Below are 20,375 nucleotides of genomic sequence, written 5' to 3'. Positions count from 1 at the left end.
TGCAAATTCTAATTCCTATTTGAGGCACAGCCACCAAATACAGGCAACCACATGGTACATGACTCAAAACACGTTAGGATCACCCACAAAAAAAAACAGCATGGAAAAGTAAGCATGAGCAGTGAAACAGAAGGGAGACTCCATCTCATACCTCGCAGAAGGACCTTCACCAGTCTCACGGTATTGCTGTGCTAAATCAGTTTTATCTCAAGCTCGGTTTTGCCATCAGTATTTGTACCACAGACAGTAACCACCAAAACGTGTAATTAACATGTTTATTCAAACAAGATACATTAAACCCTTCAAGAAACACATCACAGCTCGGCCTCAGCATATTAGATTTTCCCACTTAGCTTCCCTACAAGACACACTTTGTCACAACAGCACAATCAGACTAATGGCTATGGCAGAGAATCGCGTGTGATGCGAGAACAGGCTAAGAGCAAAGACCATTAGGAGAACATATTGCTGGGATTACAGCCCAGCGTGGATTGTTATGAAATTGATGAGAGAAGGAAGCTTTCTCCAACAGAACACAAGTATACAGTATAATTAGTACACATTTTGCATTAATATTTATAATTATTAAAAATAGAAAAACATTAGTTTCAATTGGCTCTCTACAATACCTATAAGGTAAAGCCATAAATGGACTAACTCTGCTTAGGTGAAAAATGCTAAATCTCTAGAATCGACTAGAGCCCAATTCAGCAGATAACTTAGGCATGTGCTCAAGTTCTACTGACACTAGCGGGGCTTACAAACATTAAGTATCACAATGAACATAGAGAGATTTCAACATGCATCAAGAGCTAAGTACATGCTAATTATCTCCAGTGAATCAGGATCATAATCCTTAAAATATGACAAAGGTATATACACTATGTAAATCACAATATTTCTCCCTCAATCTACTGTCCAGACAAAAGAAAACCCCTCTGCTGGGTACAAAACCACCCAATACTGTCCCCTGAACAAGCATGGTTCTCAGGTTTTATTAACAGCTCCAAAAGCACAAACACATCAGTGCTAGGGACAATTCCTCTTAACTGCTCTTTTTTGCCCCAGTGTAGAATTAAAATTTCATATGTGATTTAGGAGTTCAAGATCAGCCAACTCATTTCTTCCTCAGTTCATTCCCAATCTACACATAGATGCTCAGAACTATACAAGTGTACAACAATGCCAATGATTATATACAATCATGCACAGGATACTGGAAGGAAGCCACAAAGGTATATAAATAAAATTCCCATTTGAAAAAAAAAAAATATTTCTCTTACACTTAATATTGAAGTGTTATCACAGACAAAAAACTCTGCAGTGTTGTCACATATCAGCCATCTCCAAACAAAACTGACTGTAGAATCATCCTTGTCCAGAAGTTAGCTTGTCATAGCTATAAAATCCAGGTATCCAGGCAAAGGTTCCACATTCTTGGGAATGAAACATTCCCATCTGCTCAGAGGAATTTAATTGTTGGTTTGTTAGATTTTTATGGCTTTTTTTTTGGTTTTTGTTTTTTTTTTTCACTAAACTTACATAACCCACTATATGATAGTGAACAAAATACTTTTGTTTCATAGAAACAACTAACATTTGCCAACACCAGGCAAATGGTCTATTTACAGATACATTAGGACTGCCTGACTGACAGTGAGTGTACGGTAACTCCAAGTAACATGGAGCTCAAAACAGCGACGCTCTCTGTTGAACTGTCTTCCCTTTTAGGATACGTCTTATCTAGACAAAAGAAAAAGACAAAACCATTAGCACTTATCATCTTAAAGTAAACCAATCTAAAACAAACAAAAAAAAAACAACACTAGAAGTCCAACTGAACTCTTTACAAGGATAGATAATGGCATGACAAAGGGAAATGGTTTTTAAGTTGAAGGCAGGGAAGATTCAGGTTGGATGTCAGGGGGCACTTCTTTACTATGAGAGTGGTGAGGTGCTGGAACAGGCTGCCCAGAGAGGTTGTGGATGCCCCGTCCCTGGAGGTGTTCAAGGCCAGGTTGGATGGGGCCCTGGGCAGCCCGGTCTGGCATTAAATGGGGAGGTTGGTGGCCCTGCCTGTGGGGAGAAGGGAAAAAGGTTGGAGCTTCATGATCCTTGAGGTCCCTTCCAACCCAAGCCATTCTGTGATTCTGTGAACTCTGCATTCCTCATTTATCTGAGTCTAGCTTCCAAGTTCAGCTATTTCAGAATGGATCCAATTTTACAAGAATGGATCCAATTTTACAAGATTTGAACCAATAGAATTACTCAGATTATTAGCTTCTTAGCTCAAGAGCCATCTTTTTTGGTTACATATTTGTACAACTGCTATTTCTTCATCTGTTATTCAAGCCTAAGAACTGCCATTTTCACTGCTTGTTGTAATTACTAACATGACCTTACATCGTACTGAGATCAGTACAAGAAAGGAGATGACCTCCCATATGCTGCACATTTATGGAAAAAATACTTCTAAACATTATTTTCATGGGAAAAAAGCTTCTGAGATGAGGAAGAAGATACAAATAAATTTGTAGTTTCAGGTCTCTGCATATTCTTCCTGATCCTAACATCAAAAGACCCCTCAAGAAAACACCATCTGCAGGAACTTTTCCCTAGAAGTTACAAGAGCTCAAAACTTGGACATTTTTGAGAAATACAGCTTCTGTGTCGGTGCAGGAGGACAGGGGCTAAAAGTCTGGGGATTTTTTGGGTGGGCTGTTGTATTTATTTATTTTACCTGTTCTCCTACAAGGCCATCAGGAACCAAGTGAACTGGCTGTTCATTTTCCAAATTTCTGGCACTTGGATCAGCTCCCTTTCGCATTAGCAGGCGAACTGCATCCAGCTGACTCACCCGATACTGCAGGCTGGCAGCCACATGGAGTGCTGTGTTGCCATTGTAAGCCTGGAGAAGACAAAGGAAGACCGTGAAAAAAAACCAGCAAGGGGCATGAGTTGCAGTACAGCCACAGTGACAGGCGTACACATCCTGGATTGTATCTACCTACCTTTGCATTAACAAAAGAGAGGCAGTTTGGCAGCTCCAAGAAGAGACGAATGAGCTCCAGGTTCGCTTCCTCTGCTGCCAAATGTAAAGCGGAGCGGCCACTTTTGCGATCCTACAAAAAAAGAAAACAACGTTGAGCAATAGCACTTATTTCACTGAAAGTCTGTCTGGACAGGAAGCAGTACTTGACAACAATTTACAGCTCAAAAGCAGTGTATCATCAGCACCCTATTACTACAACGCTCCAAACATATTCTTAAATTTAATGCACAACCAATTCCAACCAGCATAGTATCATTCTTAATCCAGAAATTAGACTGTCACCTCCCTTTTCCCATGGTTCATTTGCATTGATAATGCCTTGTTTTCTTAATAAATGCAACATTCGTATTCCACTTAGGTAAATTAAGCTGTAGGTTGCTTAGGAAGCTTTCAAGTGAATCTACTTCCTTCCTGTTAAGTGGGCTGAGATGCGGCATGGGAGAAAGGGCCACGATCCACTTCCATGCCTTCTTTGGATCTGGCATTTTACACAAAAATTGTTCTACTTACTTTTGCTTCAACAGAAGCTCCCATTTGTATCAGAGTCTTGATGGTTTCGACCAGGCTCTTGTTTCTCAGCAGAAGTTCCTGAACCTCAGGGGAGTGAGGTGGTTGACAGTTTTGCAGTTCATGCAGCACAGCATTATGGGCCAGCACAGCACAGTGCAGGGCTGTCAAGCCTTAACATGAAAAATTCAACATTAATGAATGTAATACAAAATTCTTGACGGGTTGTTTGCTTCCACATTTCTAAGTAAGAATGACTACTACTCCTGAATGGCTCAGGATTTGAGCTGCTAGTCACTCTAAGTGACAAGTCACATAAGGATCTCTGTTAAAATACTTCTTTAGAGAATGTTCTTCAGGAAGATCTATCGCATGGAAAATAGGTTCAATTAAAACAACTATTTGGTGCTAGATACTGCATTCTGTATCCAGCAATATACCACTGCCACTTACATTTTAAACAACAGCCTATTATCATCTATCCTTCGCATGCCAAACACGTCAATCACATGCAAGAGAGAACAGGGAAAGATCTCAACAGGCAGAGGTAAGCTGTGCTTTTATCTGACAGATGTGCCAACTGTAATGCAATTTCAATTCTAATTGTGAATTTGAACCCGGCAAAGATATAATCCATTTTATTGCTCTTTTCCCAGGATAACATTCACATCAGCAGCTATAAAACCCCGTACCACCCAGCAAACTGTAAATTATAAATCCCAAACTACTCACCGTCATAGTTTGTTGCCTCAAGGTCCACATATTGATTGCTCCCCATGGCTCCCTTTTGGATCGCCTACAAATGTGGCAACAGATAGGCATTTAGGTCTACCTAAACCACATACTGCTTCCTCAAGCTTGTATACAGTCTTCCTGCAACAAAGTTGCAGTCAAGAATGGTATTAAACACTTAAGACTTATTTATTGTTTTCATATACTACACTACCTAATTCCTCACTGGTGGGAATCTTAGAGCAAGAGCAATCCTCACTTTAAACCGTTAATGTAGAGTCTAAGACATATCAAAAAGGCTTACACAGGAAAACAACAAGCAGTGGTGCAGTATTTTTGTAGCCCTCCAAAACTGCTAATACCGAGTTAGCACTACGGATACAGCAGAGCTGTATCTGCCTCATTCTCACCTGAAGGACCTGGGCATGCCCCTTCTCAGCACAAACATGCAATGGCGTTCTACCCCAGCAGTCTGTGGTGTTGACTTGAGCCCCCAGGCTAACCAAATCCTGCACAATGAGATGCTGGTTGGCAGCCACAGCAACCTGGAAAGCACTCTGCAAACATTGAGAAGAAAATTTCAACTATTAGTCATCTGATCTCTAACAGGAAAGAGCAACTAGAACAAATAAAAAGCCTAGCTACCCAGTATTATTTAAGCAATGATTATGAATACCAGGAAGCCAGGACAAAAAGTCGAGTGTATAGTTTTACCAGCTCAAGGTGATCCCAAGAAGTATTAATAGCTCAAGGTTAATATTAGTATGCAGACTAAATCTCGGGGTTAATATTAAATAAGCATTTCACCACATTTTCCTCAGGGTCCAGACATCAGAGCACTCAGGTGCACAAAGCGGGTGGGAAGAGTTCAAGAACCTCACCTGGCCATTGTGCTCTTTAATATCCAACATATGCAGAGCAGCCATTTTCCTCGCAAGAACGTAGGAGAGAGCTCGTCGGCCCTGGGCAACAGCAATGTGAAGGAAGCTGCATAAAGAGGGAAAACAGTTAGACAGCCACACAGACTGGGGCTCAAGTCACTATGCAATTCCAAATGTACATTGTGGGAATGGCTTTATCCTGTCAGCTTCAAACTTCATCTGAGTGACTAAGATGGAAAATCAGGCACCTTCCTCCCAAGGCAATTTAAAGCATCTGAATTACAATCTTTTTTCTCTCAATTTACCAGATAAAAATCTAATAAGCACCTGACGTGAGATGATACAACTATCTTATCTACTACATATGCTGCAACTGCATGCATCACAGCCCATCAGCAAGACCACAGCTGGTGAAACTACTGCACTCATGGCACAAGCACCACTAAGAAACAACTTTCATTACAACTTAGTGGTCTGCCAAAACCTGAACAGAAGCGTTCTCCAACCTTCTACTTCAGAAACAGTGAGATAAGGGCTACTCACGTGTCTCCATCTGAGTCTTTTGCTAGGAACTGGTCTTGAGAGATGTTAGCCAATTTGTTTTCCTCCTGCTCCACTTGCCACTGGAAAAACGACTTGCCCAACTGCGTTGTGTTTCTGGCAACACTTTGGGGTGGTAGAGAGACATTTAAAGTGGCCAAAGAGACACTGCGTTCAAGACTGCTGCAGACATTACTGGGAGCCAGGCTGAAGTTCTGGGCGTGGGGGCTGACAGTAGCCTGCGGGTGGGCATTGGTCAAGGACTGGAGGGGAGCAGAGATGTTCTCCGAGCCTTCAGAATCGTTCAGGAGGGAGGAGAAACTTTGCGACGGGCAATACTGCAGTTCATGGCCCTCGAAGGCGTGCTGGTGGTAGCCTGGAGACTGGTCATTGGCAGAAAACGGCCTGTACTCCAGAGATGCATCCGAAGTGTAGTTCTGTGACAAATCCTGGTTCTGCGATGAAGGAAACTGGTAATGCTGCGGAGGATCGAGCATATTTTGGGGGGCGTGATCTTGGAATGCTTGGTACTTCTGGGGTGGGGAGAAAGCCTGTGCTCCCGGACTGTCGTGGTACTGTTCGCCAGGTGAGTTGTGGCTGGAGACACCGTGCAACCAGCTAACCTGCACGGTATTCAGGGAAACAGGGCTGGACTCGTTCTTAATGTTTATGATGTTCTGAAGCAGATCAGAACTGCTGTCATGCTTTGGTTCGTTTTTATGCGTCTCTTCCATGTTATCCATTGAAGTTGGGGTCTGGGGTGGCGTCTGTCAGAAAAAGCAGCAAAACAAGCCCCACAAAGTCATATATAAAGAGATATTGTTTTAGGAGATACATTCTGATTACACAGAAACAGGCACAGAAAAAATACTACTTCAAGCTTACCAGGAGATGTGGGTGAACATTAACTTGGCGTTTGAAAGGAGGTCCATCAGAAAGGAGCTCAGGAGCCTTTCTTTTGCCACCCTGACCTAAAACGCTCTTCAACTCTGCTAAAATAAACAAATGTATCAATAAATAAACAATTATTCTTACAACTTATTTTTTTAAATATTATTGTAGGGTATTTAGAAATGTTCAGGTGTTTGTTTCCTCTTACCTGTGTATGGTTCGTAATTCACCAATCCTTGTGCCTTTTGAGGGGAAAAAAAAACAACAAAAACAGATTATTCAATCATTATAACGCTATTCCAGGGAAAACGAAACAAAACAAACAGAAGCAGAAGTCTGCTTCTATAAGCATAGAATATGTCTTTAGAATAATCCTAGCACAGGACAGTCAAGCCTTAATTTAATTGTTTTCAATTGAGTTTAGAAAACATCAAGAGTTTTATGCAACTTAAATGAAAACTGCCTTTTTTCTTAAGGCTTTTTTAATAAGCTATTTGTTGCAATACCACAGAACTCAAGAAAACGTAGAGGAAGACAACATTCCCCAGTGAGGTCACAAGATTTTTCTTTTTTTTCTTTTTTTTTTTTTCAAATGTGAATTAGCCTGCTCATTTTCTCTCTCTAATACCGTGAATACCGTGAATACCATACTTTTCTATGCAAAAAGTTTCTAGTGGCAACACCAGTGTAGGAAACTCCAACACGCTGTCAAAAGGCAGACTGTGAGGAAAAACTCTCTCTAAGCTTCTCAGCGTTTCTCACATCCTCCTATTTTCCAGACTGCAGTCTGTCTGCCTTTACACAGGAGGAATGCAATATGCTGCTATATAATTCTCCTCAGAGAAGGCTCTCCGCTCCTGAAACGAATGACCTCATGTGGGCTAACAGGGGTTGTCTAAGCACAGAACACAAACCCATCTTTATCTGAACTCTCCTCAAAAAACAAAGCTCAGAGAGACGGTCAGGTGCCCCACACCAAAGCGGTCTTGCCCGTCTCCTCCCAGCTCACTTCTTCCACATTGAAAAGGAAGAATTATGACTCCATCCCCATCAGATAACACCAGAAACTTTATCGCGTGCCTTCCCTCGCCAACCTCAATCACGGTTAAACCCCATTATGTCAGCCCTGAAAAACGCTCATTACCTTGCCTTCATCCGCAGCGGGGCCCGAGGACATCTGCTTGCTGCTCCTGAAGTGCAGCAGGAGCTCCTTCACCGAGTTCTTCACGCGGACCCCCTGGAACGGCCCTCTGTGCTGCTTTCCTCCCCCCATGTGCTGCTCCGCTGTCGAGAGAGCACACGGAAGACGGCGCTTAAGCCGCGGGGTCGGCATTCACAGAAGCGGACGAGCCCGTGGAAGGCACCCAAAGTCGCTGCCGAGAGCCTCATCAGGCCCGGCCCAGCGCCCCGCTGCCCAAAGGGCCGGAAAGAACCCGAGCGCGGACCCGCGGCCGCCACCACGTCCCCTCCCCACAGCCCCGGTCCCGCCGTACCTTGCAGCGCGGGGCGGGCGCCTCCCCGGCCGTCCCTCCGGCCGCCGCCGCCGCGGCTGCTCACCGAGAGGTCCGAGTCCGAGCCCGGAGAGCCCGGGGCGGAATGCGCCGGCGAGCAGCTGCCCTCGCTGGAGTGGGGCGAGGCGCCGTAGAAATAGGCGAGGTTAATAGGGCTGCTGAGAGCCCCGCCGTCGCCGTCGGGCGCTGCGTCCCGGCTGCTGTCCACAATCATGGCGGTGCCGCGGGGCGGCGGACGGCGGAGAACGGCGGGCTGCGGCGCGGCGACGGGCACGTCCAGGGCTGAGCGGGCAGCGCGGCGGGGACTGGCAGGCGGCGGCAACCGCGCCGCGCTTATAGCGGCTCCGCCCCGCCGGCAGAGGCGGGCCCGGGCACGGGCGGGGCCGCGCTTCCCGTAAGGGCGGCGGGGGAAGGCGGGACGCAGCCGCGCCCGGAACGGGGCTGGGGCACGCAGCCAGGCCGAGTCACCCCGCAGCGGCTGCCCAGCGCGGAGCAGGCACCGGAGCTGTCTTGTTTTCGTGCTGCGGTGGAGGCGGAGAGCAGCAGAGCGGGGAGGCGAAGCTGTGCGGAGCCTGCATTAAGCACAATCTTTTGCTGGCTTTTGACATCAACCGCGCCGGTCGGTTAACTGTATTCACAGGGCGCCCCTCTCCCTTTTCTACCTTACGGTGGCAGCTGAGCCAGCAGAACTCACCGTCACACGAGCCCGTGCTTGGCCGCAGCAGGTTGTGATTAGGATGTTGTTAGCGCTGCGGCTGCCCCAAAAATATGCAGTAAAACACCACTGTATTTCTGAAGGATATTATGCAAATTGGAGGTCTATAATTTAGGTTGTTATACATGTTCTAATTGTGCTAAAAAAACACGGGACAGGTGCAACGTGAAATTATATTAATCAGCTGTGAGGAGGCAGGAGGGAATTACTTTGTAGTATTCAAACATTTTGTCCCCTGTCGAGTGAGGAAAGGGTTTCACTTAGCAGTATCCTCAATTTCCTACTCCAAAAACATTGCTTTTAAGCCACAGATCAGATTTATGCAGTGACAGTAAAATTGGCAAATGCAGCATAGAAAATGAAGTCAAACACTACCAATGCCAGAAATAGCATAGTCTAATAAAGCAAGAAATTCATTTGCTCCCTTATCAGCAGCAGGTTTCAATGAACTGCATTATGCAAGCAAGGACTTCTGAAATCAGGCTATATGTTTTAAACATGTGAGTTTGCCCTCTTGTTCTCCAAACCTCAAGATCTCAATCATGATACCTTAGCTTCAGGTAGGCACTTTGACTATTTTCTTGTTAAAATGCACTTGCTGAGATCCCTTACCTCTAGGACACACTTTGCACACTGATGGGTGGATCCATAACATGGCTTTCTGAAAACAAATCTGACTGATCTAATCTAATTTTTGCATTGCTGCACTGTAGATTGGAAGCAAATGGTTTTAGTCTGGTCAGAAGGGTCTCCAACTGCTACAGGGAACGGATGTTATCTTTTAACAAACAATAACATGAATTGAAGAACTATGTAGATGAAAAAAAAAAATAGATTTAGTGTCATAGTGGTCTGTAATTCCCTTAGAAAAGCCCAGGGTAAAAATGGATGTCAAACCAGAAGTGGATTTCACTCCTCTTAATTCTACTAGGTCATGCAAGGTCCATAAAAACACATACAGGCAGAGGGAGCAACACCTTTACCACTGCTATTCCGTAATCATTTTGGATCTGATTTAATTGAAGATTAGCCTCTACGTGTAAACAAAAACTATCCTACGAAACAATATAATGAGGTTTTTACCTTACTGCAAAGAGGTTGTGGAATTTCTATTCTATTTCAAAGTTGCAAGTCTACTGGAGGCTGAACTGTTGATCTGCTGTCATTGTACCACACAAAATCCACTTCAGGCAACACTCTGATACCTCATGCTACCTCAGCTCTCAGGTGTTTCATCAGCAACGTCTCATTTATCAGGTCTCCTGACATAAATCTGCTCCCCATCAAAGCAGATTAAGACAGGTCTAATTCCACCAAACTCTGTAACAAAAGACTCTTTCAAAAATACACACACCCAACATTGCACAAGATGAGCCGGCTCCCAGCAACCTCTCAAAGCACTCCATGCAAGTTACTGGCAAATTATTGCTACATTTACAAATTGTAATTATTAATACTGCAAACCTTGAATGTTTCTCTTAGCCCAACCACCACGTAACATTTGTGGTGACCAAAGCTCCAGCAGATGTCTTCAGCCTAAGGAAATTCCTGCCAGGCAGGGTAGCAACCAGAAGGGCTCATCGCCTCTTCTCCTGCCAGGAGAGCTGGCAGAGCCTGTATGGACAGCCACGAGCTGGGAGGAGGAGGTCAGTAGGGTAGGTATCTATGAAGGCACTCACCAGGCAGCTTCAGCCAGCTTTGACTGAACCCAGCAAAACCCATGGAGCTGCAGAGCCAAGAAGCCTGAGTATGGGTGGACTCCTCAGCTCCCTTAAGGAACGGCCTCCAGGTTCTCATCACCCCTTCTCTTGTTCACTGCGATGTATCAATAATGCCAACTAGTGGCCAACATTAGCAACATTTGCCATGAATCCTGTCTTGAATACAGCAGCAAATAGTGAGATGTGCTTATATTCCTATCTCAGATTGCTGCTAAAATGAGACACACTGTATCGGTTTTCAAATCAAAACCTCAGCTTCTTTCCTCGCTACCAATTAAACATGCAGATTAATCACTGCTGCCTGTCTCCATTCAGAGTCTTATTCAGAGACTTATTCAGAGTCAGCACCGAGCAAAGACACACTGGAAATGCTATATTGGGCTTTCCCATGGACGAAGCCTGAAATAACTGTGTTCTTGACATGAGAAAACGGCTGACCTACTGCCCAAAATTGAAGCAGATCAAGAAGCCTGTTCAGAGCTCTAGGGGGTTTCTGTTAAAACACATTTTCATTATTTTCATCACATTTTCTAATCATAACCACGAGGTTTTCCCTCACTTCTGGGTCCTGGTGCTGAGAGTAGCACTTTAATCATGACAACATAACCTCAGACCAAGAGAGATTTTTTCCTGTCCAGCTTTCAACCGTCTCTGGTTTATCCTTTCTCACAAAATGCCTATAGTCTGAGCTGGAAGGGGAAGGGGACTTCCAGGCCATATTGCAGCATAACATTAAAGAAACCAGAAGGAAATTTTTTGTGAAACTGCCTCATTATTGGATGGGGACAACTGGTGCAATGAGTTCTGCCAGGCCCACAGCACAGGTAATGGAGGGGATCGAGCCCTCCCAGCTCTGAAAAACCTGGGCTGCACAGCTCAGGTAGAGGTTTGCAAATGCTTGCAAATTACTTCCTCTTAACACCCTATATCATCCTCTTTAGCTTCATAGGTAAGTGATCACCAATCCAACCAAACCAACCCCTACTTTTATATGGTCAAATGACGCAGCCCCACAGCGTACCCTCATATCCTGTTCCCAGGATTGGTAACAGGGAATGTCCATGAGCTCAGTTCTGGCATCACCAACTCCTGAGGATGAAACCTCAGCATGGTTTGCTCTAGGACTGCTCCCTACAAGCAATTGTACAGGCAAGGCTGTGCCAGTTTACCTCCCGCTATTTTGAATGACTCTCCAAAAAGCATCTTTCCTCATCTTCCCCCTCTGAAAAATCCCCTGGAAGCTGTAGCTCCACGTCACATGTGCAGCAACAACTTGCTTCAAAAGTAGCACTGTGTTGGCAGTGATGTGTTATTTCAGGCACTCAGTGTTGAAGAGGGAAAAAAAAAAATACCAAAAAAAAAAACCAAAAAAAAAACCCAAACCAACAACAAACCAAGCATGGAAAATATGTCCCGAGGCCACACAGGGCTCAGAAGAGATCACAGCAAAGGGTTATGCCTTATGAATACGGCCAGTCTGCTGTACGGAAATGGACAGCCTGTACAGCATCTGTGCCTGCACTGCCCGGTCCCTGGGGCACACACTGGGGTGAATGCAATAAGGGATATCGACTTCAAATAAATCAACCCCAGAAAGCAGAGCTTTGCTTTCACTTTACTGCAGTACACAGTTGTCTCTGCCAGATATATGGCCACTCCTAATGCACTGTGGAGCACAAGGAGAGTGCCGGCCCCCAGAGCAGCTCAGTTTGGTGGGAATGGGAGTGGTCTAAAGCCTCCTCAGGCTGTCCTAAGTGGCAGCACTGAACAACACAGAACAGCCTTTAGGTAAATTGGCAGGGACAAACTAATAGTAACAAGAATTTGGTTTTGCAACACATTTCTGGAATTGTATGACCTCTGTGGTATTTCTTATACTGAAAATAAAAATGGTAGTTTACTGTCCAGTTGCTTAATGCAAGTGAATATTTGCTGTGTGGATGTCAAATGTTGCTTATTCTGAAATAGGTATAATTAGATTCCTGCTACAGGCTTTGAGTCAAGGTGCGTGAATACAGCTGCCACACCTCTGTGTGCCAGAAGCATTTCTACGCAGCGTACAAATTCCAAACAGTCCAACATAACACTGAGTTGGCTTTTTGAACAGCACCAAGAAAACTGGAGATGAAAGCTTAGTAACAACTTCACCCCAGAGACTTGTTCTCCAGGATCAATAAGCACATTTGCCCTAACAACTTAAGAGACCACGTGTTGGCAGGTTGGAAACAGGCCATGATGCTTTTTTTTTTTTTTTTCCCTCTAAAAGCTAGTACAGAGGAGACTGTGTTCCTTCCGTCTGCTCTACTTGTATTGCTACATTTTTCCTCGACATTGGTCTCCATGACTGCCATTCTAGGATTAGCCTGAACTTCAAAAGGGAGCGTGTATAGTTCTTCATATTAGAGAAAAACCTCAGACTGTTTACCGTGTATCTTTTAGGGCTTACTCCTTTGATCAGAAGAATGCTCTCAATTCTGCTTTTTTGTTTGTTTGTTTGATATTTAAGAAAAAAAAAAGTTGCTTGCTCCCAAGTAGATTCTTTCACACTGTGTATGTAAAGCAGCTGAAATCAGTACAGGGAAAAAGAAACTCTGAACCTGTAAGCGTTCAAAGCTGCCTAAGCTGATTTCTTTACAAGTAAACAGTCTCCTTTGTACATCTTGTATTTGTGGACATTCCTTTTGGCATACTCACTGCCCTGATTAGTCATGTTTTCTCATAAGCTGCTCTATCTCATTAGTACCTTGCAGTAGGAACTCATCACTAAGACACACACGCACCACTGATGTCACAGCATGTAAATACAGAGCAAAATGCCGTTTCCCCATAGCAAAGGGCAACATCACATGTCAACTGGAAGACGTACTGCAGTATGCATACATGAAGTAAATAGTACAAGTTCCTGTCTCAAAACACCATGCTTACAATATTCTGGTTTAGAAAGGGAGTTAATCAAGTTTCTCAGTGCTGTTGAGACCACTGTAGATTTAAAGATGTAAGCATGAGCTTTCCTTATGATTCATACCAAAGGCCTTTTTCCTCCTAACTCAGGTGGCCAACCTAGGACAAAAACCTATCGATCATTCTAAGCCCACATTCATTTTTGTTTTCTGCTGTCAGACACGGGAGCAGTGCTACAACCAAGGCAATGGGCTAGGCTCCAGCAGGCTTGGATTTCAGTCTCCTTACTTTCTACAAACAAGGACAACTTTGACTACCAGGAAAACAGAATCACGTTCTCATAGGGGATAGAAAGTTGTCACACAGAATGCAGTAGTATCATTCATGCAGAAATACGAAGAAAAACTGCTTTATCTCAGAAAAGCTTTAAACCAGAAAAATAGAGTTTTCAAACTGTACTTTGCCTAGGACCAAACAGTCTCTCAGTTTACAGAGTACTGGATAGTACTGGGTAGTACTGGATAGACTAACACAGAGATTACCGTACATTTAGGCTTCTCAAACATGTTTTTCTACTCAAAAATGTTGCCCAGACAGATTTTGAAAAATTACCCACTTCTTGGACTCAATAACTCAGTCACATCTACTTCACAGTAGTTCTCACCGGGCTGACACCTGGCCAGAAATCCCAGGCACAGTGGTAGCACACATGCAGATCAACTACGCTGTAGCTGTGCAGCGAGATCAACACCTGCAGGGAGCTTCAGCACTGATTTCCACCATCCTACACAGCTGATATGCAAGGATCTGCTCAGTCTGAGAGTGCACATCAGCATGCAGGAAGTCCCAGGCAGAAACAAGACAGTGCTGAGTGTCTCACACCATTGAGACTCGCACCACTTTAACAACTCAAGGCTTACTGCAGCAAAGCGCTTGCTGTTCTTGCACGTCTTATGTCTTGATCTTATTTCACTATGATTTTCATACCATACATTTTAAATACCTTTAGTTCAGACTTCCAGTTACTAAAGAAATCCCAGCTTTCAAATCACATGGCTATTTGACCCCAGGAAAGTCCCAAAACTCAGCTGTGGAACTGTCCTCCATTAGTCAGACAAAAATTCAATAAACAGGAAATATTCTCACTTTTCTAAAAAGCACCTAAACCAAGGCAGCCAAGTAAGATTTTGCTACTGTAAGGAAAATGTTGGTTTCATCCAAGCAGCAATATAAAAATTTTCCTGATGCTTGAGATGAATTTCAAATTTCAGGGCAGGATTTATCCACAGTTAAACGTGTTCAATCATCCTCAAGTAGGACAACATCACTATCAGAATTTGTTGGCACATATGTCTCAGCAGTGTAATTCCTACACCTGCATGAAGGGTACTAATATCATGAAAAAGATACTAGTGTCATGTCTTCTTTTGACTCTGTAAGTTTCTACACACTTAGAAAGCAATCCATGACAATGGATAGTAACAACACATTACATTAATATGCAAGATGTGCAGCAGTTAGCAAAAAATAGCAAGAAACTTGAAAAGAAACCCTTTGGAATTAGTGGGGCATCATGGAAAACTGTTCTCACACCTTGGCTCTTTCCTTTAGTTCTCAGCTGGAAGGATGTATTGCCTGAAACCAGACACATCCTGTCTCACAGGACACTGCTTTCCATGGAAGCTAGACCATGGATTTTTAGTCTCCTTTTCAATTCTTGCCAATTTCTTGTAAAGAAAGCAAGGCTTAAGGCAGCGCTAGACTAGTCTTACACGTTTTGTCTCCTGGAGCTGGTAATTGGGGATGCAAAAACTGCACTCAGGTTTTCTGGCAGCATCATCAGAACTGTGTTTTGCTGTCCACAAAACCCTGGGCTACAGCAGAAGGGTGGGCTGGGGCCACCCCTGGCATTCTACTGTTCTGGGAGGCTGGGGATAGGAAGGACATGCCCAGGAAAACAGCATGCAGTCCCAGAGCTTTGCCAGCAACTAGCCATTGGCACTTGAAGGCAGAGGGTGTTTGGTCCCCACACACACACGCTTCTCCTATCAACCTCCATTAAATGCAAAGGGAAATATGGCTTTCTGTATTAAAAAAAAAAAATCAATAAAAATTGTCAGTAGCCAAAAATAAATTGATTGCTTCAGGAACAAAGGTGATACAAGAGTTTAATTTGGAGCAGAAATATGGCTTTGTTCCCAGTGTCCCTAGGTGACATTTTTCCCTCACTAGCTGGTCACACAGACCTGCTAACAAAGCATCCAGGATTTGGGCCTTTCTCTAGGGGGTCCCTAGGGGCCTTGAGGGAAGCCAGGATGTCCCAACTGAAAATACCCGGCTTCTATCTCAAATAGTTGCATGCTCCCCATCCTCAGCCATACATCTGTCTCAGGTAGCGTGGCTACAATTGCGTTTTGTTCTCTCCAAGAAGCTCAGTACTGAGCTGCCTCCCAAGCTGCAGATACAAGCACAGGTAGCAAATCAGGATGCTGCATAATCAACCTCATGTGGTAAGCCAGAGAAACCCTCACCAGGTGGTGAAAAGGAGTTTATGGCCTGGTTCATTAAACTTACAGCGTACTGGATTTTAAAGCGAAGTTTGGGTTCATTAGATGTACTTCTTTTTATTCCCACAGGCTTTTGCTAAATCTCAAAAGCAAGCATAAATCCCTGCTCTTATACTTTTTGCTATGCTGTCAGCAGTCTAAATGCACCGTGACAAGTTTACTCCTGTCCTATTGAAACCGGCAAACTTGTATGCTGATTTTTTTGCTGATTACTCACTAGATTAAGCAAACAAACAACATGCTGTAATCAAGATACCCAAAACACTTGCACCCATTACCAATCTCTCTTCCTGATTGCCCTGATTCTAGCTGCCCACCTGTCCTAACTCTGGAAAATGATTACACCCTCTCCTGAAAAAAAGATTATATTCATAGAGAATTGCCTGAAGCATCAAAGCTGTTTGGGGTGAAAAACTGCAGTTATTTCCATTTGTGTTTTGTCCCTAGACCCACTGCGAGCTTTCAAAATCCCACAGTTTCTTGTGGTTTCTTCCTTCTTGGTTATCACCCATTACCCATCCAAAACCCAACCCGTCTTCTACACCCAACCCCAATGCAGACGTGTGCTATGTGCATATATGTAATATGTAAGTTCCAATCAATTACAGCTTTTAAAGAATAAAGCAAACAGAAATAATAGAGTACCTTCATGTCAGAAGAGCGAAGTTAGAGCTGTGTGGAATACAAGCCGTCTCCTTGTACCCCACTGGCAAGCGATCGTCCCTTATGGCCACATCTGCGAGAATGACTGAAAAGTTCCTCTGAGGCTTAACAATATGAAACAGAAGTGACAGCAGGGAAACTACCACCAAACATCTCACTTATTCTGGCTTTTTAGTCACGTGAAGAAAAAAAAAAAAGTTTTTGTGTTTTTTTTTTTTTTTTTTTTTTTAAAAAAAAAGACTCCCTAAACACCTCCCTACGTTTTAGAGCTCCAGGCTGAGTGCCCACAGGGCTGTTTTTATTGCAGTGCCCAGGCACCATTTATCTTTTAGCTCTGGTTAATCGGGGAGGGCCAGAGGGGAATGTTATGACATGTGAGAGGAAGCGGGAGGGTGGAGGACGGCAGTGTGAGAGTGGCTCCCTGGACTTTTTCTGTACGGTGGAATTTCCCAGGCAGGGTGAGCCCCATCAGGGACATTCCCCTGCCAGGGAGGCTGGCAGGAAACCCCAAGCTGGTGTAATGCTGCCAAATATGGTCTAGAACATACTGACGTATGTTTTTAAAGCAAGAGCAATGAAAGAGGTCTGTTACAACAACGCAAGGGAACAGAAACCTGCAGCGTGCAACTGGGCAGGATTTCTTTCCTCATGCTGTTTGGTTCCACCTTCTATTTTCAGCACTGTGCCTGCAGCTGCAAGAAACTCAGAAGCATTTTGTAACCCTCTTCTGTCACTGTGCTACAGTGTAATCTGTACAAGCAGCTGCCTGTACAGCAGCCACAAAGAAAGCAAGCATCCCATGGATTTAAAACAAAACAAAAAAACAAGCAAAAACCGAACAGCTTGAGCCTTCACGATAAAGAGCAGGCAACAATACCTCTCTCCTTGGCGAGTGTCTGGATTTCAGGGAGGTTTTGCCTTCAGAAAGGCTGAAATGAATTTCACAGAAGCTACTATCACTTACATCGTGCAAACTCTACACAATCAGAAGCTTGATTTTATTTAAAAAAAAAAAAAAAAAAAAAAAAAAAACTTCCCCTTAGTCATAGATGCAATGGATGTAAAGCAGTCATCTCTTCAGTAGATAAACTTCAAATCTTTGTCACGGGAGAAGTTCAAGACTTTCCTAAAAGGAAAAAGGCTCCTTAAATATCATTTTGCTTTTCTTCCCCTTTCACCAGGGCCACATGCCAGAACCCTCCTAGCTCAAAGAATGTAGCCAACAAGGAGAGGACACTCAGATCTTCTCAGAAGAAACATTTCCTGGCTTTGATGCATTTCATTAGACTTTCTTAAGCACAGTTAACACACATCTACTAACGAGATAAGAACATTTAACCCCTAATCCCCTTGTATCCCTTGTGCTTCCCACAAGGGAAGGAGATGTTTAAAAAAAAAAAAAAAATAGAGAGTAAAATAAAAACCAGTCAGACTGTACCCCCACCTTCACCCTGCCTCAGCAAGCTGAAAGATGTAGGAAAGAACTTTTTCTTCCCAAAGGTGATAATTTTGAAACCTTCCGCCTGCAGGCAGGAAACGCTGTGTGGGCTCCATCTTCCTGTTCTCAGATCTATTATATCACTGGAACATGTTCAACTGATAATCTCAATGGGCTCAACACTTCTTCAAAATAAAGATATTTTCTTCTAGCCGGGGCAAGAATTTGCTGGGCAGCTGTAGGCCCAGAGTGCCCTCAGCCTTGTGTAACACATGGCAAGGCAGTGCCACAGACCAGGCCCTCACCCAGCTCACTCCCATTGCAGCTTTGCAGCAGTGGGAGGCCTGAGTGGCCTCTCAAGACCTCCCCAGGAGACGAAGATCTCTCTTTGCAAAGATGATGGTCCATCCACATCCCTTCACCAATACCTGGAGCAACTCTCAGCTCATCCAGCTCTTTCCTCATAGGTGTAAGCTGCCTCCCCAACCAGGGTAGCTGAAGTGCTCTGTGTCCTAAAGCCATTATAAAATACAATCAGCTGCAAACTCACCAGAGGTCAGCCCTGGGAGGAGGACCATCCACTCATTCTAAGTGCTGCTGCAAAAACAAAGTCTGAATGGGACAAGCAGCAGGAACTGAGACACGGAAGGGCAAAGTAACAAAGTAAAGCATAAAACGTGCAGCAGAACAGGAAGAAGAGTCAATTTCAGTCCGAAATAAAAATATCTTCTTGTAGCAGCATTTGCTAGACAGACAAATTAGGACAATAACACATTAGGAATAAATCTGTTGCCACAAAACCTACATTGCAAATTGTGGATTTGAAGTCAGTGGGATTGGAAAATACTCATTTATTGGACACATTTTACAAGAAAAGTAATTGCTACTTGAGTTCTTGATTTTTTTTTAATTAAGTTGTAAAGACAGTACCTCTTTTCCTTTTTTTTTTTTTTTTTTTGGTGTGTGTGTTACTTATGAAAGGTAAAAGACACAGCAGAAGCAACTAATAATACAAACACAAAGGGCAAAAATGTTAAAGACGAACCAGAATGGGAAGATTAGAAGGAAGAAACAGCAAAGACAGAAATATCTGCCTTGACCAGAGAGAATCTGATTCAGGTAGTGAAAAAGGGCAAGTGGTTCTGGAAAATCTGACTCACTTGTCCCAGGGAATAAGAGAGAGGAAGAAGGTTTGGAAAGAACTGAGTGCAGAACTGCAAGGGAAAAAACATCAGCGCGTTCTGCTTATTCTGCTTTTTCCTCAGGTAACATGAGTAAAAACCTGGTGAGCCCCAAACGGCAAGTCATACCTTGAAGCTATTCTGTGAGATCCTTCAGAGCAAGCTGCCATGGTGTGGTAGACTAGCACTCATGCCGTACCAAATCCCAATCATTGCAAACAGGCTGCAGCAGACATTCAGGCAGAATGAGAAAGGAGAGCCCTGCATCAGGCTGAACCAAAAAGAAACCAGACTCAAAAATATGCCGAAGGCTCAAGCATGAAAACAGGAGGTAAAATATACTTGTCTACAAAGGCTGCTCTGAAAGTAATGCCTCCTATTTTATTACGTAATAATAAAATTACATCAGATGTTGGCAGTATGGCAGTTGAGGTTAAACCATCCCAAAATATTTCTTTACATTTTGTTGACACAGGACTGACGGCAGCAGATTGCAGTCTGACAAAGTGATGTATGATATGAAAGCACGTTTGAAGCAAAGGTGTGTCACTGAATTGCTCTATGAGGGGAAAAAAAAAAAAAAAAGACACTCACTGACATCCTTCGATACTTGTTGAATGCTGAGAGAGACCAAACAGCAGATGTGAACACTGAGGCAGTAGAGAGTGCATTTCTGCAGTGGCAACCAGTGGGTCACCTCCACTGGTGTAGATTTCAACAAGCATAGCATGCAGACTCCTGTTCATCACTGGAAAAAATTCAGAGCTAATGGTAGTGACTGCTGAAAACCAGTGTTGCGTAATTAAGAATTAAATCTATCAAGCAATGTTGTGCTCTTTGTATCTGTTGTAGTTTCCATGGAAATAAATTGGAGGCATTACTTTTGGAGTGACCTACATAGAGTATCACCTAGTGGTATTTGTGCCATTCATTTTTAAGCCTTAGGAATTAAAAGATGAACCACTATCAATGGCAGATTTGAGAGAGCTTTCATTTGAGAGTCATCCCAAGCTCTTTTTCCATGCCTCAAAATCCCCTTCTAGGCACGTTCATTAATGATTCACTAATCTGTTAA

The 20,375-nt window shown here is 43.7% G+C and overlaps 1 protein-coding gene across 3 annotated transcripts; it reads right to left on the bottom strand.

Annotated features, from left to right (window-relative positions):
* Positions 1-261: 261 nt before the first annotated feature.
* Positions 262-16,680, bottom strand: NFKBIZ (NFKB inhibitor zeta). 3 transcript variants are annotated; one of them, XM_052665051.1, is made up of 12 exons: positions 16,664-16,680; positions 7,748-7,887; positions 6,812-6,845; positions 6,598-6,704; positions 5,716-6,479; positions 5,173-5,278; positions 4,702-4,848; positions 4,292-4,355; positions 3,563-3,732; positions 3,012-3,122; positions 2,741-2,908; positions 262-1,743 (listed from the first exon to the last, which is right to left on the bottom strand). In XM_052665051.1, exons 2-12 carry the CDS (start codon positions 7,874-7,876, stop codon positions 1,690-1,692), a joined length of 1,854 nt encoding a protein of 617 aa, XP_052521011.1. In that variant the 5' UTR covers positions 7,877-7,887; positions 16,664-16,680; the 3' UTR covers positions 262-1,689. The 3 variants fall into 3 exon arrangements, with proteins under 3 accessions (XP_052521011.1, XP_052520994.1, XP_052521003.1); XM_052665034.1 differs by lacking the exon at positions 16,664-16,680 and adding an exon at positions 8,097-8,409; XM_052665043.1 differs by lacking the exon at positions 16,664-16,680 and adding an exon at positions 8,097-8,409 and having other exon boundaries at positions 6,598-6,701.
* Between the last annotated feature and the right edge of the window lie 3,695 nt (positions 16,681-20,375).

The sequence above is a fragment of the Tympanuchus pallidicinctus genome, unplaced genomic scaffold (assembly GCF_026119805.1).
Source record: "Tympanuchus pallidicinctus isolate F22 unplaced genomic scaffold, pur_lepc_1.0 scaffold10, whole genome shotgun sequence".
In the NCBI taxonomy this organism is placed as follows: domain Eukaryota; kingdom Metazoa; phylum Chordata; class Aves; order Galliformes; family Phasianidae; genus Tympanuchus; species Tympanuchus pallidicinctus.
This window is presented reverse-complemented; position numbering and strand designations above follow the sequence as displayed.

What these genes read in the sequence shown, in the direction of transcription:
- NFKBIZ (XM_052665034.1), bottom strand. Translation starts at nt 8,328, where the DNA reads ATGATTGTGGACAGCAGCCGGGACGCAGCGCCCGACGGCGACGGCGGG. An exon ending in GGCATGCCCAGGTCCTTCAG is followed by an intron (nt 4,356 to 4,701) that starts GTGAGAATGAGG and finishes CCACATTTGTAG; the next exon opens with GCGATCCAAAAGGGAGCCAT. An exon ending in TGAGGCAACAAACTATGACG is followed by an intron (nt 3,733 to 4,291) that starts GTGAGTAGTTTG and finishes TTTCATGTTAAG; the next exon opens with GCTTGACAGCCCTGCACTGT.